This window comes from Balearica regulorum, chromosome 13 (assembly GCF_011004875.1).
Source record: "Balearica regulorum gibbericeps isolate bBalReg1 chromosome 13, bBalReg1.pri, whole genome shotgun sequence".
NCBI classification, from domain to species: Eukaryota; Metazoa; Chordata; class Aves; order Gruiformes; family Gruidae; genus Balearica; species Balearica regulorum.
The window spans coordinates 7,536,051-7,563,223 of NC_046196.1; the positions used below are offsets into that span (position 1 = coordinate 7,536,051).

The 27,173-nt window shown below is 38.2% G+C and overlaps 1 protein-coding gene across 3 annotated transcripts in view; it reads left to right on the forward strand.

Annotated features, from left to right (window-relative positions):
• The window catches only part of ADAMTS18 (ADAM metallopeptidase with thrombospondin type 1 motif 18), a 195,343-nt gene extending 169,339 nt beyond the window's left edge, over nt 1–26,004 (forward strand). For all 3 annotated transcript variants that reach the window (XM_075765519.1, XM_075765518.1, XM_075765520.1), the window contains 7 exons: nt 9,071–9,212; nt 10,758–10,884; nt 15,372–15,576; nt 17,903–18,094; nt 18,474–18,686; nt 20,137–20,284; nt 23,958–26,004. In XM_075765519.1, coding sequence (XP_075621634.1) covers nt 9,071–9,212; nt 10,758–10,884; nt 15,372–15,576; nt 17,903–18,094; nt 18,474–18,686; nt 20,137–20,284; nt 23,958–24,073 — 1,143 coding nt within the window. In that variant the 3' untranslated portion in view covers nt 24,074–26,004. The remainder of the gene's footprint in view (nt 1–9,070; nt 9,213–10,757; nt 10,885–15,371; nt 15,577–17,902; nt 18,095–18,473; nt 18,687–20,136; nt 20,285–23,957) is intronic.
• Nucleotides 26,005–27,173: the final 1,169 nt, after the last annotated feature.

Here is a 27,173-nt window from a genome sequence, read left to right on the forward strand (position 1 = left end):
TCTCCAAAATAGCCTTACACCAAAGAAAGAAGCACCCTTCTAAATACAATTAAGTGTTAAGCTGAACTCTCGGGAATCTTATTGTCATAATACAAAGTAGATTGAACTGTATTATTATAGAGCTAAAGTATGAATAATAAATTGTCTGCAAGATGACTGACTTGGCTGCGTATTGTGCACATACTTTGCAGAATAAAGATTAAAGAAAAAATTTTAATGCCAAATAACACTTCTATTTTCATCCTATCAAATTATGCTAAACAGTTTTATTAAGATTTAACATTTAACTGGAGGCTATTGCTCCTATGAGAGCTTATTTAAACTTCCCTTGTATTTTTATTGAAATACCTACACCACTGGCATTGGTAACTGGGGACTCTAATGACTGTAGATGTTACAGTTACTTATTCCCCAATTTTATATATATATATATATCTATGAGCCGTAGTTAAGATTTTTTTACCCTTTCAATAATTTAAGCAACATTCAACAAGCTGAATTCTGAAAAAAAGATGCAAAATGTTGTGTGTTCAGATATCTGCATTATTTATGATTTACCAATAACTCTAAGGAGCAATAATGCCAATGAAAACTTAAGAAATATGCTTTTATGAGAAAACACACATATTGCTGAAGATCTGTTTGCAGCAGTAATAATTAAACAAATCCTACTTCAACTATAAATACCAGAAACTGATAGAAGGCTGTAAAAGGAATGTTTAAGTGTACTACATTGTAGCTTGGTTTTTATTTTTCTCTCATCTGTAATTTTCAAAGAAGCATACAAAAAAGTCCTGCCAGCAATTTTTTATCCAATTAAGTTGATTTTCAATAAGATAAGGCTTTCCAGTGTTTGGACCTCAACTTCTTCCTGTAATGTTTAGATTTTTTTTTTCTTCATTTTTAACTAGGTCACATTAAAAAGAAATTTAATACTTATTTTCTAGATTAGTTTTTTTTCCAGAAGAATTCAGTGCTAGCCCTTGTAAAAACGCACAGTGCAGGTATTGAGAAATTGAATAAATTGCACACATAAACACAGGAACTTTTATTGTTCAGGTGGGCAGAAAATGTAAGGTTTTGTAGGTGTTTTTATTGCCATTCCACTATAATCTGAAAGACAGATTAACACAGTTTGTGCCCGTTTAATTTTGTAGTCGTAGTCTTGCTAGACATTTGTGTAGTGACTCCAACAGTCCAGGTTTTTCAACTGTCTTTCTGAATGCGGATCAGCCTGCCTGTACCCAGAAAGTTCAGGTTATGCACGTCTGCTGAGCAGCATTCACAGGAGAGGATGGGACCAGTGCTTCCCAAGGATGGGTCCAGACAGGTCTGGCAAGTCTGTGCTCAAGGCAATCACTTCCTTTGAAATGCAGTCATTCCCCAAAATATTTTCTTGAAAGAGACATCTGAAGCATGTATTAAGAGAGGATGAAAACCAAATACGGAAAAAAATGTTAAAATACCCTATTGTCTTGCATATCACAAGTTCAGCCTTGCAATTCTACTGAATGTTTTGTATTTATATCTTGTGCAGTTTGTGCCTATGTGTCCGCTTTTCTATCAGGTTTTCCAATAGTTCAGCTGGGCATGTATCATTTAATCAGACTTTGCAGTCCTAACCACTATTCAAAAATGGGTAAGAAATAAGAAAAAGACTGATAAAGTGCTTTTCTTGTTTACCCTGGAATTTCACCAAAAAATAAATACGCATATATATATATTTACATATATTATATGTATGTAATTATGGGAACAAGTCTTACCAAAGAAGACAAAGGACAGTGAGTCTGTAATTTAACTAGGTTGCGGGAGAAAAAATACAAACTCTAGTGGCCAAATATTTTCTGAGGAGGAGGAAGAGAACATTGTGAGAAGAATGTGGAATTAAACGTGTAGGACTAGTATTTCCTTAGCACAACTACTGGAAATGTAAACGCATGATGAGATTTTAGAACTCATCAGAACTCTTTCTGGATTGTTCAAGAATTAATTTCACAGAGGGAGGGAAGGCAAGGGAGGTAACCCAGTAAAGCAGTGCCCTTCAGAATTTGTGTATCTGTGTCCTTCTGAAGGTGCAGTTAGTATTATTGATACTTTGGTGATTGTGGGCTTGTAGAAACCAATGAAAGCTGAAATGAAAAATATTCATGGATTCAGAAGGCAGTTCTGAAACAGTGAAATAACAGGCAAAGGTCAAAGTGGTAGAAATATGATAGTTAAATGATAATCTAGGATCAGAAATTAATACCAGGTTTTTCAAATATGGTTTCTGTAGCATAATTGTCTCATCTTAAATGGAAACATGCTGGAATTCTTTTTTAAAGTAGTTAAATATATTCAGCTTATTTATCTGTCATTTGGTCATAGGTAATCTAAGGTCAGCACTTTCAATTTGAAGAACTTGTCAGTGGTTTTCTGTTAACTGAAAAATGCTTAACTTGAGGGGAAACAAACAGCAAATTCATCATTTGTCTAGCTTTGGAAATAAGGGCTGCCATTGGGCACCACTAACTGCTGAAAATTCTTTCCAGAAAAGGCTAGCAGGGGACGAGGGACGTTGCCATCACAGGGCTCTATCGATACAGAACTCGTATGAGGTTCACTTGTGACACCCATTTGTTAAGGTATTCGGTCACCCTCCATGACTGACTTGAATTACGGGAAGGATTCTGAAATGACAAAAGAAACTGAATGTGGGCATGAAAAACGTTGCATGGCCAGGGATTGATAAACTAACTTAAAAGCACGAGAGTTTAATAGTTTGGCTTTCCATTCTATCAATAAATGGATGAAGAATTGACAGATTTGAGAACTCAAAGCCAATTTGAGAAAGCACTGTAAAGTTTTTCAGGATGAGATGGGATCAGTATCCTCACTGAAGTTTACCTCAAACTTAGTGAAATATTGAATCCAGGAATTGTGAAACCTTTGCGAAAAAAAATTATTTTGACAGCAGAAAGTAACAGATGGAAAGGATGCTTTGCAAAGCGGCAGACATTCACGGGAAGAGAAGATGAATGGAGCTTCAAAGCAGGAATATGTCTAATTAAAACCAGTAAATCACTTCCTCTTTATCAATAGGGAAAAAAAGAGAAAGGAGGCCAGGTGGAATGACTTTACTGATGATCTAGCTGCCACTGGGAGAAAGCCAAGCTGCAGTTATAAAGCATCACATTTATTATTAGCTACTAGATGATAAATTTGTACTGATTTCCCCTAAAGAGAAAGTAAGCTAATGAGAGCTAAGATGTACTTATAAGATACAGATGTTGATTCAACACAATGGATAAAAGGGTTCTCCTTTAGTGAGGAGAGATTAGCTGGACAGTATCCCTGAAGGTTGTACATTTAGCATGTGAACAGTAAAAAAATGGAGACACAATAACAACAGAAGATAAATTTGAAACAGCTGAAATAGAAATGAGATCATACAGGACCTTTCAAGGATACTCTTTTTTTTCCCCTTCTAATGACCTTAGTGGACTTTCTTGAAAAACAATAGTTTGTTACAAGCTTTTAGTTAAGATTGTGTTTAAAGTGACTTTAGAAATATTGAAGGGATAAAACCCCTTTTGTTTTAAGGTTTGGCTTAAGTATGGCTTAAGTAACCAATGGGTGATTCTTCCTTTACTGGTGCTTTCCAAACAGGTGTTCTCTCACTTTCCTTTGAAGCTCCTGTTTTAGAACTTGTTTTAAACAGTTTTCCACCATCATCATATGCTGCACGCTTAGATTTATCCTACTGAAACAAGAGTAAATTCATAAAAGTCAGTGGAATTAATCTTGACTGAATAGAGAAATCAGAATCTGGCTTAGGATGTTGGATGTTGCAATATTTATTAAACAGCATGTAGATCCACAGTGGATGAAAACTGCAGGTCTTGCAAGCGTAACGCAGCCAGGCACCAGTCTTCCACACAGACGAACTTGTCCCTCGGCCCTTAGAGGTGCAGTTGATGGCTCGCTGCAGATTGCTTAACTCTGTTACATCCACCTAAAGAAATAATCAAGACTTACAAAACATGGGAGTGACCCAGGAAATGTAGCTGCGATGTGAAGACTCAGATCAGAGCTGCCATGTATACTGGGATTCAAAGTTTGGGCTCGTGCCTGTTTTGTAAATTGTGCACATGTAGAGTGAGTAAAGATGAAAATACATGAAGCACCTATGGGCAAACAGTAGTTATTCCTTTACCTGGCTTTTTCTCTATGCTCAGCTTCACTCTGTAAGTGATCTGTAAATGTCTGTTAGTCCTTCACAGAGATAATGAGTTGTTTTTTCAGCTTGTTACATGCCAGGCGTTAGTATGCTTTCCTATACATTGAACAGAATATTATGGAAGAAAGAGGACCTTATCTTGCATAAAGTGATCTCTTTTAATTTAGTGTGTTGCAAGTAACTTCACATACATGTCTTACAATAGAAAACATCTGAAAAGCACGGAGTCAATCATAACAAAGCAATGTTGATGGGCTGTTTAAAAATTTGACCTGCAAAATGGAGTATTGTATTGGAAACTTAGGATAGCCATGGGAAAAAAAAAGTAATCTCACACAAAGGAGCAGATGCACAGCTAGTTTAGAAAATTTATTGGTTTAGCTTTGAAATCAAAATTAGCAGCAAAAGGAAAAGGTTCTTTACTCAGGAGAATTCAATTTATCCATTGTTTTAACATTTTGTGCCCTAAGCGAAAGCCACAGTTCTTTTCCTTCAGAATAGATCTGGCAGATTCCAGCCGTAGAGTCTGTGGTTTTCAAACTCAAGAAGCTGTAAATTTTATAACTCTGCGCCCTGCGGTCAGAGCTGCTGAGTGTTGTGTCTGAAGTCAGGTGGTTGGTGTGTTAAAGGTAGACATTAAACAGTTCTATTGAGGAACTGGAAATGTTTAAGGAGGTTGTTTGCCAGCTGTAAATTTGGGAGCAAATGCCAGTTGGCTGAAAAGATGCTGGAATGCATCCAGTTAAGTAGACTAGCACTGGAGGTCTTTCCAAATTTGTAGGTCTGATAACTTGGCTGTATATGCAGACTTCAGTTATTGGGTTGTTAAGGAAGGACTTTATAACGAATGATTGAAAATACGATAGAAAACTTTTTATATGCTCATTACTTTGGCAAAATTGCAACTTTGCAATAGTATTGCATTCCTGATGAAAACTTGAACATTATACATTGTATACTATTTTTCAGCTGAGCGCCAGGGACTTTAAAGCATATGTTTTTGTGCCCTGCAATATTCTGTCTCCACCACTTTTCCAGAGTTTGATTTTGCCCTTTTTCTACATAGCTGGGACAATCCAGGAGGAAAGAGACCTGACTCTGATGCAGCTCCTCCGTTGTAAACATTCCCTCTCGTAGTCTGCTGGGTGGGAAGGGGCTCTGGCTTTGGCTGCCGGCCAGGAAACGGAGAGGAAGTTCACTTCATCTGCCCGTTAGAACCGTGTCTACTTTCCAATGCACGAGAAGGGAGTGTAGCCCTATGTCTTAAAATGTGTATGGCCCAGCTTGGTTGGGGTGCAGGATTTACCCCCCAGGCACTCACTAAGCTGGAGGGTGCGAGTTTCTTACATCATTGTGTGGTTGTTCTCTGAAGTGATAGATACTAACGTGTTTTGTTCTAACTCGTCCAAGATCATTTGCTCTTCGGTCTCTTCACTCTATTCAAGCACCAGGAGAATATTGCTCTAACAGGCCTAAAACTGGTGCCACTTTTATCTTCTCGTCCTCCCTCTTCTGTGTTCTGAATTCTGTTGTTGAGGATGCAGTTGTTCTGTTTCTTGCCTCTACTATCACAAAGTAAAGAGCACTTTGATTAGACAAGTCTAACAGTTCAAGATATTTTTATTAGAAAAGTTTTAAGCTTTACTGGTTTTTTGGCTACTGCCATAGCAGTTTTATGACAGTTGTCAGAATCAAATGAGATGAGAGCTAACTCTTACAGAAGCGCTTGAGGTATGGACAATACCTCCTCCTCTTTTGACACAACCTACTAAAAGGCCAGATAGAATTTCAGCCTGTGCCCTTGAAGGAACACAGAGTACCTCCTGAAATGGGAGAAAGTGCATCCCCATAGGACCATGAAAGAGGAAATCTGACTTTGACTGTTCATACATTAGCCAGATCTTTTCCAACACAAGAAGAAAACAAAGCTACTCTTTCAAATTGTTTCTGGCTGCCTAAGATGCTGAGATCTGTGCTAATATCTTGGACTCGTAGGACCTTCTAATGAGTAAAAGCAAATTAAAGCATTTTGAGGTCTGGTCTTTAAGAAGGACTGGGAAAGGAATTGGTTTAATTAAGGAATAGTTTTCAAGGGCTAAATTCTTATTAGGATTAATGCACCCTATTTTTTTCCTGAAGTACATGTTCTGAAACTTTACACATTAGCTATTTCTCTCAATTTGTCCTTAAGAAAAGGACAGTAGAGTGAATGCATATTATTGCAACCTGTTTTTTCTAGAAATTCTAATGCCCATGGACTTGAGGTTCAAGATTCAAAGTGACTGTGGAACAGCTGTTTTAACAGAGCTGGACTTTTTGCTATCAGCAGTCAGACAGCTTTCTAAAAATAAAACTTTATATAGAAGAGACATTTTCCCTCATCTGAAGGGGCTGTTAAATCTTATAAAACATTTACATCAGATAGTGATGAGTAGCCAAGGAAAAGGGAAAGATCCTGAAAAAAGTTACACTGACAATGGTTTGAATAGAGCATTGCAAATAGGGCACAGAACCACACAGTGATGAATGAGCATAGAGTAAAATATGGAACCTTTATAACAGGCTCATTAGTGAGCACCGAGTGCTGTGAGCACTGAACGTGGGCGAGGCTTTCTGGAAAGACAGTATGAGTGCGATCCAGAGATTCAGGGCAGCATGCAGTTGCACAGCAGTCTCAATGTTTTCTAATTTCAGAGGGTTTGATTTTAATCCTGTTCTTGTAAAATATATATACGTATATATGATGTAAAATCATATATACATATATATATGACTCACCCTTAAAGCGGATATAGAAATATTATTTTTACCAAGAATATTCAGTAAAAATAGAGAAGTCAGTAGTCACCCTCAGATCTATTTCTTCCATAATCTCATAGGTATTCTAAGGTGCTCATGAATTAAGCTTGGATGGGTGAGATGAAAACTTTTATATGAAAAACTTTAATTTCCCTGTGTTTGGAGGATCTTCTAATCTGAATCTTCCAATGAGAAAGCACGTAACTCTCCAATTCATTTGGAAGTGTTTTGCCTTTTACAGTTCTAATTCCTATATTCTCAGTTTGGATCATTATTAAGGTTCACTGACTGAAATAAAATCTTTGGCTATTAAGAATGGAAAATATAGCATCTGTTTTTCTTTCTTCTAGAAAAGTAAACAGTATGCAGTCCAGGTCCTTCATATGTTCAACATTATTGAGCTGGAGGTCATGTAAATTTGGTCTGAATTTTCACTGTCATGGGTAATTTCTGTTTTCCAGTAGATACATTTTCAGAATACTTTAAAACCCTTGGCTACATTTCAAAATGTTATTATATTTCTTGGTCTTAAATGACATACATTGAAGTTTGTTGTTATTTTATGAAACCAGTCTATACAGAGATCAGTTCTACCTACATGGATTGCTTAAGCACTCGGGTTAGACATCACGTGAACTTACCTGATATTTTATTAATATTTTTAATGGTAATAATTAATATAGACTGGAATTGTGCTTGAAATGTAGTGCTTATCAAAAAGCATATTTAGGAACTGAGGTTAACTACACCTGCTCTTTATATTATTATGACCAGATCCATATTGGTGAAGAATTAAAACTTAATAGAGCTCTGTAGCTGTAAACGCTTGCGCTTTTTCTATTAAGTATGAATATAAATGCACTTTGCTGCCAAAAATAGTTTCTAAAATAAATGTTGTTAAATAGAAATTTCTCCCCAAATTTAGGTGTGTCTCAGATGTTCATGCATCTTGCATTGATTAAAATTCAGACTTCAAATGAATACAGTGAATTTTAGAAAGTTGCCTACCTGAAAACTGCACTATAATTCACCACTAAAATAGTACACCCCCGAGAGCTAAGCTCCCTGAGTTAAATGACAAAGATTGTTACTACAGTCAGTAATCACACTTTCTATACATTTTCTAACACATGCTAAAATCATGAATAAAAAATTTTTCCAATCCTTCTTCCCTTGCAGACCCCCAGGGAATGGGTCCTCTCCTGGCCTGAAGTTTTATCAGCTTCAGTCATGAAAAAAAATACCAGCTGAGGGTCTTCCAAACAAAATTTATCACCAGTCTGCATAGAATTTTTTTTTTTTACAGGAAAAAAACCCAACAATATCTATTTTATAACCTGACCCTCAAGAACGAGGAAGCCATTTCTAACTACCTCTATTCCCACTCCCCACACAGCTGTACTACTGCTTTGCTCAAGCTTCTTTCAGTAGAGCATTTGAGTCCTGCTTACTGAATGGGCAAAGGCTTCTTCATTCATAGAAGGCATTCTGGAAGGATCAGCTAGCCTGGACTTTGCTTACTAAAAGAGAGGAAATTTCTCCCATCCCTAAATGCTGAATCCATCCACTTCACTGCCACAGGCAAACTCCAGCCCCTGCCAGGGAGCCCCCCATGAAGGCGGGGATCGGCCAGTTGCAGGAGCAGAGCACCGACAGCTGGGGCAGGGGCAGCGACTAATACTGCATTGCCAAGTCTTGGGATGCTATTTCACATCTACTGAAGGATTTTGTACTTCACCAATCAGTCTAATGCCTTCTGATTGAAAGGAGCGTTATGCTGAACCGTGTATTTCTGCACTCTTCTGTTATATGCCCTGCAGGGGTTAGTCCAAGCAAACACTTTGCTGTTTAGGAATTACTTCCATGGGTTTTAGTTTATCAAAAAATTAGGTCTGCTGAAAATTCTTTCACAAACATGTTACGTATAAATATATTATGTGTTTATCATGTTTAGATCATCTTCCTTCAAAATGACAGAATCCTTTTCTTTTTTTTTTACCCCCCCTCCCTTTTTTTCTGTTTAAACAAACTCCAAATACCCCTCTATAGATCCTGTTACAAGGCAAAAATCCTGGGATAGCTTGGGAATATACATTTTCCAAAATCAGCAATGAAAACAAGACATCTGTCAAAAAACATAGCTACTCCTGGGTGACGGTGCAGTCGGAGTGCTCAGCTACTTGTGGTGGTGGTAGGTGACTTTCCAATTACCAATCCTCTTCTTTCTCATTTTTTGAACACATCTCAAACATTTCAGCTGCCTTCAATTTTGCAAATGTGTATCAATACATACAGGGGGTTACACTGAACTCCTGGTCCTTATTTTTTTTATCTGACAACTTATAACATAGATGAAGTACCGTCATACTTCCCTTATAAGAAAAAAGAATCCATGCCAGTCTCAACTGATGTCACTTGCAGTGACTCAGTCTTTTTTCTTTAGGTCAATCTGTATGCATACGATACCTTGCTGTTAAAGTAATGTGGGAATTAAACATGTGCTTTGATGAAGTTGTAATTTGGGAACATAGAAATATACCAAAGAATGAGTAAAATTTATCTTACCTGTAGAGAGTAATTGAAGACTAAAATATTATCAAGACCTTTACTAACAGCTGCACCCTGATCTTCTTAGTGTTTAAATACAAGTATTAGAGTTCTGCCAGGTCAAAGTCTGAAATTCTGTATAAACTAAAGATTTCTTACTACCATATTTCTCTAGGTATTTGCTTTGCGCAGACCATCTATTTGGTTTTCTAAATCCTGGATGTTCCGTCAGTGAAAGTAATTCTGGGCTGTAATGAAAGCAGAAAACTAGCATGTGGGAAGTCCTGCAAAAAGAATTGACAATTAAAATTTTAGTGGCCTTTAAATTGGAACTGGGTCATATAAATAAGACTGTATGATGCAGTTGTCTTTAATACCAAGGAATAGGAGTGGGTGACAAAGGAAATGCCATGTTTTGCTCCTATATTGGCAAAAAAGTCCAGGTGAAATTCAGGAATGTCTTGCTAGTGTGTTGTCAGACTTCACAGCATAATATAAATAAACTGTGGAAGAAAGACCCACCAGGAGCACTGCAGACATAAAATATGACAACTGTATTTTTCTTGCTTCTCTTCAAAGTAAATGAAAGTTGCAGCATGGATATAAAGATGCTGGAAACAACCGTGTTTCCAAATTGGACTTGCTGTGCCCAATGAACCATGTGTGAGGTGAACGATACATCTCAATTAAAAGATAAATCTATAAAATCACTTCATCTCTTAAGGCATTTGTAGTCTTCTCTGTAATCTGTCCTGATGTTGACACTAGATAGAGTTTAGGTCCAGGAGCCTGCAGAATTCTGAAGTCTGTAAAGATGTACTGTAAACAGCTGCAAAATGTTCTGTGGCTGTTTGCAAGTGCATGAGGAGAGCTCTGAGCATGCACTGCTAGTTTCTGCAGGGAATTAGGAGTTGATAAATTACTAATTTTTGCTGGGGGAAGATTCTGCAAATATGCTGTTTATAACTAAAATGTTTCATCTGACTTCAATAGTACCTGTGCTACAGAGAAGGAAATTAATGTTAAAAACATGTTGCCAAATTAAATTCTATTTTATTTAGTTCAAGTCAATGGAATTGTACCAAGGATGAGCTTGGACTTGTTTAGTTAAAATTCTCCCCTACTACTTTTTCTCCTATAGTTTGAGTAAACATTTATTTTACTGTATTTTTTTCTAATACTTCCATAGGACACATTACAGCAAAAGCAATTTGTTTAGAAGATCATCGTACACGAGTTAATTCCTCCTTTTGTGGCCCAAGGATGAAGCCATTAACTGAAACAAAACTATGCAATACTAATCCCTGTCCAGCATAGTAAGTTCTCTTCATTTTTGTACCTTTTCGCTGTGCCTTATGACCAAGTTTGCCACGAAAGAAGTCCTCTCCGATAGGCACACAGAACTGTATAGCCTGCTAGACGAACCCACTTTTATTCTGTAACATCAACCTGTAATTGTTTAAAACTGTTAGTTGTGTAGGCTTCTGCCCAATGATAATAACAGAGGCAGTATTTCTGATGTTGCTAAGCAAGACCTCCTGAGGATTGCGTGCAGCTCTGTCACCATGCTGGGGTTAGCTATGTGACACTGAGTAAATCTAAGTTACTTAGAGGCCTATTCTGCCACCTTTACTCACCTTGAATCAATAAGACCATTTCCTGAGTAAAGTGCTACTCCCCGTGTGGAAGCTTGGCCCCATGACTCAGATTCCACATATTAGATTAGGTTAAAAGAATCTTGTGAAGTGTAATTAGTGATTTTTGGACAAAATGTCTCACAGAGTATTATGATACCAAGAAGGGGACTATCTAAATCAAATAAATCATCAGCAATGCTCCTGGTGCCCACAAAAATAAATACAAAGATACTGCCTGTGTGAACAATCTTATTTTCTAAAAGACGTAAGAAAGGTGAGATGCAAAGGAAGACATTGACATATAGATAAGCATTTAGAATGCAGCTGGTCTAAATCAATAGAGCTCCTTTAAAAACAAGGGAGTTACACTGATTTATAGTAGCTGTGGTAAGGGTCCTTTGGAAAAAAAATGTTGTGTGCTCATATAATTAAACACAGTATTATGTGGCTTAGGATATAAATGGGTAGATTTAAGGACACATTGGTCGTCTGTCTTCTGCTGGTTTTTTCACTTTGAGATTCATGACTTTACAACCTTAGCATTATTTTAATTTTATGCTAAAGATGAGAAAAGCTGTACTATGTCGGACAAGACATTTTGACTTCCAAAACAGGATATGTCTAAAGCGATATGTGGAAAAAATTAAGAGCGTTTCAGTGGGAAATAAAGACAGTTGAAGATGCATTGAAGCGCACAGGCAGCAGAAGGCAGAGGAAATGGAGGAAAGCTCTAGACCTGGTGTCATCTGCGGGTTTTACTCTGTGGTGATAAAAGCAATGAGCAGTAAAAGCAATTGGCTAAGCCTGCTCCCATACTTCATAGAATAACACATTTAATGAAGCTTAATAGGAAGCATTGCCCATCTACCCCAGTCCAGAAGAGGATGATGGGGCAAAGCAAAAAGATGTGTGTGTTCTGCAGTGGCTTTGTTTTTACTTAAAAACCATAGTTTGCAACATGTTGAACATACTAAAAAATAGTCCAGTAATAGTTTGGAATTTCCTGCAAAATTTAAAGATTATAGCAGAGTACACAAAATCCAAATGGCAAATTATACACTGTGACCACAAAACGATAGAGATAAGGTTTAAATAATGGTGACATGTGACATGAGAGCCCCATGTTCCTGCTTCAGCAGTTTCTTTAGATTGCATTTAGCCACATGAATTTCTCAATACCAACTTTAAGTAATCTTTGTAGCCAAACACAATCTGTTCGTATGTGACTTATCTTCTGCCAGAAGTATTTTTATCCAATGAACTCAGTATCATGTACACAGAAACGTAGTGTCTGTGATGTTCCCAGGAGTCTTTTTAAGCTGTTTATGCTTACCTTCGTTTTGATGTGGCGTTATGCTTCACCAAAATCATATTCAATTCTATTGACCACACACAAAATTTCCCATTTCTATTAACCAGAGATCCCGATGTATTTTGAACACCCATTGATATACCTATCACTGAAAATGCTGAATATCCATTTTGACACACCATGCTATGTTTTCATGCTGAAATTGCTCTGATATTCTTAGATTTACTACTTTAAAAAACAATGAATGACTTGAACCCCAAAAAGAGTACAAAAAGAAAAATCATAAAAGCCCCAACCCACCTCTAGGGAAAAACAATTCAACTCACTAATTAATTATTTTTAAAATCCTTAGGATATATTAATGTGTGGAGAATCTACATGTAGGACCATGTCTTAAATTAACAGATTGCCATTCAGCTGAGTGAAACTAGGCCAGAATATCTCTGCTGAGGAATCTGCCCAAAAAGTCACAGCATGTAATATTTCCCATAAAACTGAGACTGCCAACATCAAAAAATGTACTATTAATAAACACCATGGAGGAAACAAAAAATGCTTAATAGCCAACAAATAAATTCAAATACAGTAGGCTTAATAGGCAAGGGAAGGAGGTGAGTAATAGATGAGATACAAGAGTGTCAGTTTTGTGACATAAATGAGGCTCCAGACTTGCCAAGGTTGGTGAGGAATAATTACTGCATAAGAACAAAGACTTATTAGTCTGAGTGGGACCAAACTACTGTCCCAACAGTAAGAACATGGAAAGGCATCGGTACTGCACACTGTTATTGCTGGATTTCAGAACTGCCAAATCTGGTCATAATTATTTAGTTATTTGAGCTAATGAAAGATACTCTTGGATCACAGCCCAGATAATCTTGGAAAATGGCAGGTTACTAGAGGACATTAAAGTAAGTTTATTGCCCTCACCTCTGTGAAGAGGGGAACTCTGGGCAGTTACAGTGAATAACCTCTTAAAATGAACACTTTTTGTTGCTCTAGCAATCACCGTTGTCAGAAACATCAAGGTAAACCCATTAAAAGTTGTAGAATGGATTAAAGCTATGACTTTTGTCCAGAAGTTTGCATTGCAATAGTCCAAGTTTTTATAAATCAGACAAGAAGGAAACTTCTGACGTGGTCTGGAATTACACAACTACTGACTTTTCACATTAATATTTCTTTGTCCTTAAATTAGTGCTTTTTATATTTCCCACTACTTTTGGCAGATACTGAAGTTACTAGACTGAGAGTTGGGATTTCTTCTATTCCCAAAAGAATTTTTCCAAAATAGGCTTTTTATACATTTTTTTACAAATTAAAATTAGCTTTGTTTTCAGGCAGATGTGAACAGACAGGCAAATGAGATGCTGTTCATCTTTCACACAGTAAGAAAAGAAAAAGCTTTCTTGTCATTTAAACTGTATGTAAGCAGCTATTCCAGTGGTCACAGGACTGATGCTGTGAGAAACTGTGGAAGTAGGACAGGCCAAGCTGTTGGATTTGAGCTGAGAACCTTTTTTTGTGGCATAAATTTTTAAAAATTTGTAAAACTACTGTTTTAAAACCTCTAGCTTAAATTCAGTGCTGGGTCTTTGAATAAGAGTTCTCAGATTGAGTAATCATTTAGTAATTCATAATTTCCTTTGTTTCTTCACTTCTGTTTTCCCATCTAGCTGTTATTTATGGTCTTACATTGCAAGCCTTCAAGGACAAAGACACTTGTATGTTTGCAAAGTGTTCCTCTAGGCTGGTGACCCACTCAGTACTTCACTAATAGAAATACTGAGCAGCTATTGACATGTCAAAACTGAACTTAGCCTAAGCAATTGGCAATAATTCTTAAGATTTTGTGTAACTTCAGTGATACGATGTGTAACTGGAGTGTGCCTGTGACTGGAGTATAGATTTGCCCAACAGCTTTTGCTGGTTAAATTTCCTCTGTCTTAGATTCCACATCATCTATCCTCCAAATTTATTAGTCTGAGGACATTTAATCCTCCAGACACTAATGACAGGACTGCTGACTTTAGCCAGGCCAGTAGGGTTTGACATAGATCCCACTGGACAGCACTGTGTCAACATTTGTCGCCCTGTGTGAGTGTATCTACACCCAAATGCCCTGGGAGTTACATGCTCAGCTAAACCGGCCCCATTCTTTCCCTGCCATGCCAACTTCTTCCCTTGTATCAGCTCAGGTGAATGTCCCTCCTCCTCCCTGTCTTCCCAGAGTGATGTAAAAAGGAAAACACGTAACAACAAAGGGCCTACCTTTCCAATAATCAAATCTAATCGATTTACAGAACTCTCTCCATCTGTCTGGCTTCTTCCTTTGACCTCCAGTCTGTCTGTTTGGAGGTCTCTTCAGCAGCTACAGTGACAAAAGCGATCATCCTACCATTTTTTCAGAAAAGATGTTTCTTTTCCTGTTTTAGAGAGATTTTTTTCAATTGAAAGCATAGACATGGTTAAAAAAAGGAATTGTGATTTGTTAGCCAGACCCTTAGATCTTCTAGATACTCCACCAGCCTCAATGGCAGTGTTTTTCTCCATCACCGTGGAATTCCAGATTCCAGGTCAGATTTATAGGCAAGTTGGTTCTGGTAGGTGAGAACTGTAAATAAGTAATACTAGTTTTTCTAGTAGTGTGACTTAGACTTCATCTCTAGCAAAATGTTCCATGCTTTGAAGATAACGTAACTATGGCTTTTTGATTGCTTGGGCAGATATCAGTACATCAGGAGGGTAGCTAAGCAGAATCTCTGAATAATTCACATTTGATAGGTGGCTTGTGTATTGCTTTTATAAAGCTAATTGGACTCCTGTGTTTCTAACACACATTTTCTCCTTTAAGCTGGTCAACAGGTGAATGGAGCACATGCAGCAAATCTTGTGGAGGAGGGCAACAAAGTCGTCTCATTCAGTGCGTCCAGAAAAGGGCCTTCCAAAGAGAGGAGGTAGTGGCCCATTCCCTCTGTCCTGTCAGCACCCCTCCACAGGTGCAGATGTGCAACAGTCAGGACTGCCCACCTGAATGGAGCCCTGGTCTATGGTCTCAGGTAATTTGGAGAAAAACTTAGATTTTTTGCCTGCTGGCATAATGCAAACATTGCCAAAGACTGCTCAAAAAGAAGAATAGTGCAAACGTTGTGAGGATCAGTATTTTGCAAGTGGCTCTATTCCTGAAGAAAGGTAAAGTATGTATATATTTCAACTAGCCCTCCTAAGTGCTCGGACAGTAAGGCTTGCCAGAAGTGGACACGTGGTGTTCTTTTTGGTACACACAGAGAGATCAGTATTTTTTTCTGGTTTCATAAACTAAGGCTCTATGAATTCTTCAAAGCCATTAACCCCCCTCTGAGTTCACTTCCCACAGCACTATTAACTTTTCTCAGAGATAACAGGCAGTCAAGGAATGAAGAAACAAACATTTGGGGTTAGAGTTGCATATTAGTGCACACACATATGTGACTTGTGGGTTGATAAATTTGCGATTTACATGTTCACTAATCACTTCTGTACTTTTGCCTTTGTTAGAGTAACTATTCTATTGCAAGAGGAGTAGTGCTGCAGTTAATTGCCACGAGGGGCATAAGGCCCCTGGGCAGATTCCTGTGTGCACACACCCTGCTTCACAAACCTGCAAACTGCCTGACCTTAAACCAGCCTGAGTTAAAAAACACATACACGTTTACACAAAACTCTGCTCTTTCTTTCACTGCTGTTGATGCTGGTATGAACTGTTAATGTAAGGATGAATGAAGTACTGGGAAATCTGGGATTTAAGAGAGAGTTGACAGTACATTTATATCAAAAGGAGCTACATTATTTTTATTTTTCCATCTTCATTTAGTGATCTTCAACATGGATTTAAATCTACTGAAAAATCTATTACTTCTGTGTACACTTGTTGGTACTGTTACTCTTTAGGTGTTCAAGAACATGTTGACCGAAACATTCCCAGGAGAGAAGCACCTCTCCAGGCGAGTGCCCCGTAATGTACTATGACAGACCAATAACTACTCAATAGTCCCTTGTAACAGAATTTTAACAGTAAAAAAGAAACTTTTTCATCCAGTGTATGTGGAGGAAATCTTAGTGTGGCAGGAGGTTATAAAAAACAGGTGTGATGATTAGATACTTAAAAAAGGAAGAACACCACATTCACACTTTCAAACTTTCCTGCCTATAAAATAAAACAAAACAAAATTTAAAAAATCAGTTTTCCTCCTCTTTAGGAGGCGTACAATTCAAGCTGGGATTTTCAAATAAGCCCTTGAAAATTAAGTTCACAAGTCCTGCTGAAATGTAGTGAACAGGCCTATTGAACATGTTAGTGAAGATTTTAAGATTCAGCTGAAAGCTGTTGTATCGCAGGCTCAAAGGATTTAAGAGGGGAAAAAAATGCAAAATACCCAGCCTCTCTACACAAATCACAGTAATTTTAAATGAAAGGAGTTTTTTGTTTGTTTGGGGGAAAGATTAAAACCACAGATTTTTCAGAATGCATATATTTCTGTTGCATCCTCTGTACAACTCTGCTTTCATGAAATCTTTTAAAACATTTGTGATTTAATACAGATAGTGATAGCACAGGATTCTGCCTTGGAATGTGCCCTTTAATTATTACTAAAAAGAAGAACAATTGGAAGAGGATGCAAAAAGGTAGAAAGCTGGCAGCATTATTTCAGGGCTGTTTATTTCTTCATTTCATCAGAAATGGCTCATTCGTGCATTTTGTTGTAAGCTAAGGCAATGAAAACTATAGGTTGTCTCTTCAACTGAACCACGGTTCAGCAACACGTATTTATTCACTGGTGACTTGCCCTAAGCTTCAATTGCAATCTTGGCAATTAAAATACCTTTGGTCAAACTTCTCAACCATTGTCTGTATCAGATTCTGTCTTGTAGTGAGATTCATTTTGTGAAGCAGTAATGTACAGATTCCCTGGGTAGTTTTCTCTGACTCTATCTCATCCCTCTAGGCCAAGGTGAGGACAAAATAACAAATAGCTGAGAACATCTTGCCGTGGGAGATGTTGCGATGGGAGGTTAGAACCAGCTTTCAACTATACTGTCCAGGGAAAAAAGCATTTTGCTCAAAACTCCAACTTTCCTCATCTACGGAAGAGAGATATTACTTATCTGTTCTACATGGGAGCTGTAAGAGTTCATAGTTTACATTAAGAAAGCACTTAGAACAATCCTTTAGAAGTGACATACAGATGTTTCTGTTACTTATTTACCAACAGAATTTCAAGTTTACTTACATTATAATGGCAGCCATACAGCACATTAGCCACGGTTTCTGTGCTCTGCTGTAAAATGCAAATACTGCCAATTTTCATTTCCTCTAGTTCAAATGAATATTTCTTTCCATCACAGTGCTCCAAGACTTGTGGGAGAGGTGTTAAGAAACGGGATGTCTACTGCAAAAGTACTGGTTCTCCCAAGGTTAAAATCTTGCCTGAAAGTATGTGCAGCAGAGATCACAAACCTGAATCCCAGCAGACCTGCGTGCTAGGACGCTGCCCCAAAAATGACCGGCTCCAATGGGTGATTTCCTCCTGGAGTGAGGTAAAAAGTGGTGCAGTTACACAGCTCACTGCCTGCCTTTGCTGCTCCTGGAAACATTGACTCGGGGAGACACACACAAACCACATGGGGGAAAGAAAGCTGAGCTGTCACTTGAGAATCAGGTGTTCTAGGCAAGCCAGTGTAAAACCAGACTTCTTTACATCCAGATGTAGATAAATGTACCCTGATGTCTGTTTTTCAGGACTTTCACTGACTTGGATTCATATTTCAGTTTACACGTTATGGAACATGGTCTTTGTGGGTTTAATTATATAATGTGTTTGTAATTTCACATAATTTGGGGTCTCTTGCACATAGCACATTCTCCTTTACCTGAGTGCGTCTCTATAGGTTTAAAAGGTGTCCTTTGCCTTTGCAGTGCTCAGCCTCCTGCGGTCCAGGTGTACAAAAGCGAGAACTAAAATGCGGTGAGAAAAGCATCCACGGGAAATTGATCACCTTTCCTCAGAGAAGATGTAGAAACATCAAGAAACCAAACACTGACCTGGAAGAAGCTTGTAACAAGGGAGCATGTCCATCACAAACGTTGTATAACATGGTGTCTGGCTGGTATTCCTCACCCTGGCAGCAGGTAGGAATGGGAAACTTTCTTGCCTCTCTCCCCCTGTCCCAGCTAGCACTCTTCCTCTGGCACCATTTCATGTCTTGACTTTTATGGAGTTTGCAAAAGGAGCAAGTTTCTCTACACAGTAGCTCAAGTAGCATCCCCTAGTGCTTTTCACTACACAGCATTAAAGAACAAAACAACTACCATGTGACTGCTGACTCTTGGTATGTATCCACATAATGAGAAGGTGAGGTTGCAGTGCTGGGCTTAGAGAGCACCAAACCTAGAGAAGCCGCAGCATCATACACATGATGGATGCAAGCTGGAGTGGCACAAACACCTGGCAGGCATAAAATGCTGAAGACCACGCCACTGTGACTTTAGGGCAATGTGAGTCCAAGCTACCTAGATTAAAGCTAGCTTCAGTCTTACATTGTGCTGTAGTCAAATGTCCAATTGTAGGGAGGAGATATCTCCAGTACTGACGGTCCACAGGTGTCTCCTGCACGTAACCATTCCCTAAAGAAGGCCACACTACTCAGCCACTGAAACACGATGCAGCTGGTCCACATCCATCATGTACTTTGGTGCAACTCATTTCTTTGTCTTTAAACTGAAGAATGTCACCTAAAAATGTTATTCATGCTCGAGAGGCACTACATTCCACGCTCATTTTCCAACACTTTCTTCTCAGTTCTCTTCGAACCGCACTGTGGTTGAACTATTACATATCTATATGCACAATGCATTTGAGCATCTGCACAGATTGCCTGGAATTCCCTAAATACTATGATTAATTATGGGATCAGTCTGTATTTGTTTCTACATTCTTGCAAACAAGCTTCTGTATTTCTGGAACTTATCTACTTTATGAGTCCCATATCAATGAGACACACACTCATTCAGTAACATTTACATGAAACAATGTATGCCTGACAACTGTAATCAGATGAAAATGATCACATTTATCTTAAAGACAACTTTTCATGAAACACATACAAGTAAAAGGCTTATTAATTTACAAATACTTCATAGATCTTCCTGCAAATGCATAGTGGTTTTCCCCAGATACTGACATAATTATGGTTCCAATGGGAGTTTTCTCTCTGTTCAGACAGCAGAATTGGGCCCAGAGGCTCAGAGTTCAAAAGAAATCGGTGCAGACAATCAGGAACAGGTTTTCTAAAATGTTCAATTCTGTCTCAATGCCTAAATAAGGAATCAAATTTTCAGCTGAAAGTTTGTTTAAATAACCGAACTTTTGGAAGAGAGAACAGATGCACACACATCTTTGAAAAGCTGGTCCTGATGGGGCTTGGTCCTGATAGGGGTTGCTGAACAGCAACACATCCAATCCTGACCTCTGTCTTTGAAAGTCTCACCCAAAGCCCTGGAAAGTCATTCCTTTGGCTTTCATGGGCTCCCAGACAGTCGCTATAATGAAAGATGGCTTTTACTTTTTACCTCTCTACAGTGTACAGTAACATGTGGAGGGGGAGTGCAAACCCGGAGCGTACAGTGCCTGCGCCAAGGAAGACCAGCGTCTGGGTGCTTGCCCCATCAGAAACCAGCAGTCTTGAGAGCTTGCAATACTAACTTCTGCCCAGTCCCTGTGAAAAGAGGTAAAACTCAGCTCTACATGCTGCAGCACCTTGCTTAGAACTCCATATCCAGCAAAAATCACCTTTTCCAGTTACACCCACTGAAGATCAGCATTTGGCATGTTCCTTCATAAATTATTTTTTCCCAGACTTTACAGCTTTACAGTTACTCTCTGATACCACAGCATCTCTTCTCAAAGTGAACCCTCTGAAAGCAGACTTGAGAGTATAACTGACACAGGAGATTTTAAAACCAGGGATATGTTTAAAAAAAAGTACATCAAAAAGTTATGCCATTTGGTTCAGAGCTGCATCTTTAAACTATCTTGTTGAATAACATAGAAGCATCCTATGCTGGTACTGTTTTATGATTAAACCCAGCAAATTTGAACTAAGCAATAAGAATTTGCCATTTATTTTTAGTCTTTTGAAGTCTGCCCTAGCTTCTGCTTGCACCCATATCCTGGGAGTCCAAAAATGCTTTATCTAGAATGTACTTGTTTTCTTACTGCTTCTGATCATGTATGATGTGCAGTCGGGGACCACGAAATTAAATTCTGTCCCCAGCTGTATGTCTACTGTATCCCTCTCCACCTCTTCCATGTGTTTCGCAGTTCCAGAAGAGCAGGAGAAGCAAGAGGTTTTGTCACTCTGAATGATGGAAGGGGAATTCTTTCAGAACCACCACAGAGAGTGCCGCATTAGCCCCATCCCATAGATTTGCTTACTAGCTGGTTACAGTCTGTGACTCTTAGCTGTGGGAAAAAAGCTCATGGAGGTCCAGGTTTGTCCCATATAACACTAGTTATCTAGGTGTGCTGAAGCACTTTAAACATTAACTTTAAAAATACCGTACCTTAACAGTCTTGTTACCATTTTAAAACTTGGAGCTGAAAGAAACCTCTATAAAATCTAGGCCGGATTGCAAGAGAAAAGTGGCAATAGAGTTGGGAGCAAAGGCCAAGCTCTGGCCCTGCATCTTGTAAGCTGACATTAGCCACCCGCCTGATCTGTACCGATCCCTGCAGTCACAGGGCACAGAGACCCTGTAAAACCCAGGGCTATCTTACCACGCCATTCTACTGCATCCGCTCAAGACATGCGGAGTATCAGACTGATGTATCAGGGAACCTGAATCCAAACAAGGATATATAGATGAAACGGTCCTAAAAGGGATAAGTAAATAGTTCCGCTGTTTTTATAAGTAAATGTTCTTAACTCTTCAAATTAGCCTTCCTAAAAAGTTCTGCTGTACTTTGGAGTTTTTGTATGACATCCTTTTCTGTCATGATACAGCAAGCACTTTTCTTTCACCTCTGCCTTCCTCTGCTATATTTCATGTCTGGAGTAATGTCTGTTATTAATTTTGGCCTTGGCCTGTTTCTCTCTCTCCTCACATCTGCAGGAGCCCTTTCCCCTTTACTATAACTGGGTCGTCAGGCTCTAGAGATTAATTATCTCTTCACTGCTCTCTAACTTTCTGTCTAAACCAGCAAAACAAGAGGGAACCGGCTGTGCTGGAATCACATTGAAGCAAATCAAGTCTCTATTATCAGCCATGCAGCTCCAGATCAGTGATCACAGTCAAGAAATTAATGTTTCGGGGAGAGTTTACACACTTTCCTAGACAAACTGGGTCATTTCCATCCCTCTGTTAGATGCAGTTACGGTCACCGTAACTCTTAGTAAATCCAACTGCTTAAAATGAATGAAAGTTTAAACAACATATAAATACATGAGTAAATAGAAGTAAGGAAGTGACAGCCCGATCGACATCCATTGAAGTTTGTAGGACTCTGTGTTCATGCCAGTGGTCTTTGGATTGGGTCCCAAGTGTAGAGTTTTTGGCCATACCTCTGTAACGTTAGCATTGCACTCCAGTCTTCAAAGGGGGCGTAAAGATTTATTAACATTGCCTCCTCAGTGCTTATAATTTTTTTTTACACAGTAATTTGTAATTTTTGAAAATTTCCCCTTCCATGGCAGGAGAGCTTCTTCCTGAATTAAGCAGAACAGCTTTCCTCACTTTGTGCTGTGCATGTTCTTCATCTGTTGTCTCCTTTGGGTCTGGGCTGGTGGACAGCAGGTGAAGTAAGGCGAAAGCTGGTGCTGAACTCCCAGTTTCCTCCCTGCTGACACCCAATTAAGAATAGAAAGGCAATGCTGTGGAGTGGGAAGGCTGCAGTTCAGTACTGAGCTTCCTAGTTCCTGGACAACTGTTCAAGAACAGTATTTTCTTTACATAACATTGGCATTTATAGACAGGCTTATGTTTTTGAAAACTGAGGAATAAAATGTTAAAAACCTATTGTTTTCTTATTCAATCAAATAAATTTGAGGGTGACAAAGGTATACAAAATCACCTTTGCCATCATCTAAAAGGGAATGAAAAAAAGCAAAGTGATGACTAATCAAAATAAATTCCTGTAGAGGGATGGAGATGACTCGTGGCCCACAGAATATGAAGAAGTCTGTGCTCTGTGAGGGAGCATTTATCTTCTGTGACTCAGCTTGGCTGATCTGAGAACGCAGACAATGGTGGCTAGATTTTTCTTCACTGTCTCCTTGTAAATTCCTTTTATTGACCATGTAAACAGTAGTTCTGAGAGTTGAATGGAATCTTTTCCCATGCTCACAGGAGATTTCAGTTTAGCTATAAATTTTGCTAAACCTCATTTAAACGTCTTACTGCTCTCTCAGACATGGTGGATTTGTTTATAAATCATCCATATGAATCATCACTCTGCTCTTTTAAAGAAACATAAAGCATCCACTACAAAACTGTAGAAAGGAGCAGCTATGAAATGTTTTTAAAGTGACTGGGCTGTGTATATGAATGAACTGTACATAAATTTAAGGGAAATAAAGTCTTATTGAAAAATATGGTTTATTTGTATTTGTAATTAAAAGCTGGGCTTTTCAGAACTAAACATTGCCAGCCTGTCTCTTTTCCCATTGCAGTTAATTAAGATTTCATCAACATGGTGTAGTCAATGTCCTAAAAGTGTGATTCATGCCACCTAACTAAAGTGTCTAAGAAGAGAGATTTCTTAGGTTTCCTGCATGGTCAGATGGAGAGAAATAAGTCCCTCTGGCAAGTGTTGGAACGCAAACACACAGCAGAGCACTTTGTGCACACACATGCACAGACTAGGGTCCACACGTTCGAATTTCCATGCATTTTGTGTGTTCATGCACATACATTCAAAGCTGACACTCCTCTGAGGTGCAGGTAAACTCCATGTGATGATGATGGCAACAAGCAGCTAGCATCAAGCATGGAGCAGGCTCACTTGTACAGGTACCTGGCTTTAGAACAACATTTGTAATCAGAGATGCAAACACAGATGATTTTTTTTATCCTCTACGGTGGAACTTCCTGCTGTTTTTCTGAACTTCAAAGTGTGCTCTAAATTTTTTAATTCCTTTAGCCTCTGATCCTCCTATTATATTAGCTCTGTCTTTATCAAATTAACAAATTTGATCTCTTAACATATTAAACATCTCTTAACAAATTAAAAAATAAACTAGTATTTCTGAGATGAAAGCTAGTTCGTGGTTCCTCTTCTTTCAATTGAGTCACCCATCGTGCTTTTAATATTACCAAATGCATACAAGCGTGCGGAACTATTGCCTGACTTGTAGACTTGCTAAAACACAGTCTTACCATATTGCTTGCATTTCTCTCCTTCAGATGTTCCTTCTTGTGTGGATTTTTTCACTTGGTGTCATCTGGTACCCCAGCATGGTGTCTGTAACCACAAATTTTATGGCAAGCAATGTTGTAAATCATGCACAAAGAAGAACTGATATCAGCGTGTTATCTGAACCCTTCAGTGACAGGATTCTCTTCTTCAATTTATGTTGGAATTAACTTTGCTTTGAGGCAAGACATGGTGCCGCATAAACCACTGATGGAAGAGACATTTTTTTCTAAGGGAATGTCTGAGGTACAGTAATTGTTGGATAGATGTTGAAAAAGGAATGTTTCTTTCTTTATTTTCTTTATTTGCTGACCTCACTAAAGTACAGGGTACTATGGATCACTTGAACACTGATACTCGAGGGGCAGTTCTTTCTTTAAAAGTGTCATTTTGCACTGTCATATGTTATGAGGAATTAATTAAGGCAAGGAAGCCTTTTCTGGCTAATTTACCAGAATGCAGAGCAAAAGTGATTGGGGAGCTTGAAGAGGAAGGTTACAACACGGCAGCATGACAGATCACACTATCAAAAGCATTTCCTTTTGTATTTTTATGTGATACTATCGTCCCAGGGTAAGGAAGCTGTTTACTGCCACTTCCACAGAAAGACATTCACATGGCTGATGTCTGGAGAACGCAGCATCACACGTGTGACCACAAGAAGTAAATGGTGCACTACAAAGATATATGGTGCTTCTCTGTTAGACTTGCTGCTGGAAAAGCAAGTTTTGCATCATGCTAATGTTTTTATTGTTTTGAAGAATTCATTTTCTGCTTTGTGTAGAAACTCAGAGGTGGTTAACTAGTAACTTGAAATATATTCCTAGAAATATTCACCATTAGAATATTTGGACTTCTCATATTGCTGTGTTACAAGTAAAATAGAATTTCATATCTCAACTAACTCAAGGAACTCAGATTTATTGAGCTCAATGGTTATGTTTTCGACTTTCTAAGCTCATTAGATATGTAATTTTAAAATTTAAACTTGATATTTTAAAGTAGTTTTTTTCAGAAGCTAGGTTGTTTGAATGCCAAGATGCTGAAGAATGTCTTCCTTTTAATCTCAGATCTCTCTGCAAGTTTTGATTCATCTGTTACCCAAAGGAAATAACAACAATATTACAGTCTATTAATTCATGGTAAACTTTGCTAAGTAGTTATTTATTCGCACAGGTTAGATTAAAAAAAAGAAAAAAAGTGGATGATTTACTCTAACCAAATAAAAGTCAATTCTATTTTTATACATTCTCCTAATTATTTTATTTAGTTCAGAATCCACCAGCAAACAAAAGAAATGTAAACATAATGATACTTGTAGTCATTCAGTAGCAAGATGTTCGGTGACACTCTGTAGCAAATGGTACAATTTTAAAAGTTTCTGCATTGAAAAAAGACCCAACCTATTTGCCAAACCCATTCTGAGACAGAGCTGTGTTCTACTGTAATTTTCTGGGGAGTGCCTATGAGGGACATATTTATCTAATTCCACCCAATCCCACAATGTCGTTTGATGAATGTAGTTCAGTTTTACTGTTTTTTTAAAGTATCATTTCAGCGGCAGATTAGCCAGCTCAGCACTAATGCCAGACAGTGGTCACTTAAAATTAGCAGTTCCTTCTGCAACAATTTAAATTAAAAACATGTACTCTCTGATACTTTAAGAAATGGAGATTGGAAACATATCTCAACCTATACTGCTCTGTCTTGATATTGGACATTGTGTAATTATAACCTTTTTTCTAGGAAAAAAACTACAAGTGTTTTTGTTTTGTTTTTATAATGGTGTCCTTTTATTATTTGATGTAAAATAATTAATTTATTAATGCATAGCTTTTTCTTTATATTTCTTTGCTCACTTCCTTAAGTGACAACTGAGGAAAGAAAATGGTAGTGTCACAAAGTATGAATTATGGTGTAAAAAAAGCAAAAAATATAAGTGTAATATTTAATTATTTTATAAGCTTTGTAATAAAGTACTCTAACTTTCATTATATTTCAAATTGTAAAATTCATGAATAAAATATGGAGGTTATAAGTAAATATCAAGCCGTAGAAGTGGTGTCTACAGTCATTTGCATTTGTGTTGATTGTTCCATAGTGTCTTTAAGTAAACATTATCCTCGTTTCTTCTGCCTACGTAGTTGGCCAACATCTGTGACTCTGAGCCCACGCCACTTCTTGGGAGAGGTAGCGACAAAAGCTGCCCACGAGAAAAGCCTGTTCTTTGAGGCAGCGGAAATTTAGCCACTGTAGCTAAACGTGACCTCTGCCTAACCATGCCCCTACCATTCAGGTCTCGTAGGGGTTACTATTGGCAGGGAACTCTCAAAACAGTGGATTTGAGTGTTAACAAGCCATTATGATGAATGGGATGCAGGTCATTCCTTTCAGGCACTCAAAGTCAGGCGTATGAGCTAAGGTCATGTGAAACTTCTCTACTTTTGAAGGTCCCATTATACTGGCGAGCGAGGAATGCACCACTGGGTATTCAACAGAGTGAATATGTTGTAGTTGCCTTTTAAGAGCAGAAGATGTTTCTCATTTGAATGACCATCCTACCGCTGAATCAGCTGGCTTGGATTGCGCCCATTTCAGACTCAAAAAGGCAAAATGGACATAACTTTGTGGTTTTATTTTCATAACAACACAAAAGTTAAAATACACAAAAATAGTTGCCCCCCTATGAGCAAGACAAAACTGACCTATTGCTTCTCTCACCACAGTGGAAACTTGTGTGTCACAGAAAGTGATTCTTTCCTGCATGCATTTATCTGCAAGGTGGTTTGCAAGATAAGAAGCCTCATTCAGCACAGCATTAGGTTTTACAGCCTCTCCCATCTGCCTGGGGATACTTTATTTTACTAAAAATGACTCAGCTCACAAGTTTCCAAGCCAGTCCCTAGTAGGGACTACATCAATTCATTGCATTGGTTCATATATATATTCTTGAACAGAGATTTGCTGCTTTTCCCTTCATTCACCATCACTGAGCTGACAACTGCAAGCTATATAGAGTATTGCTGATAGGAAACAGTGGGCATGCTTCTGGCTTACAGTATAATCTAGTGGAGATAATAAGCAATAGATCAGTCTGCTCCTGAAGGATGCCCAGCAAGCACTCTTTTGAACATGATTTGGACTAGTGATTTAAATAATTAATATGTCCACACAAGAATTCAGACTCTAAACTGCTTTGTGTTCTG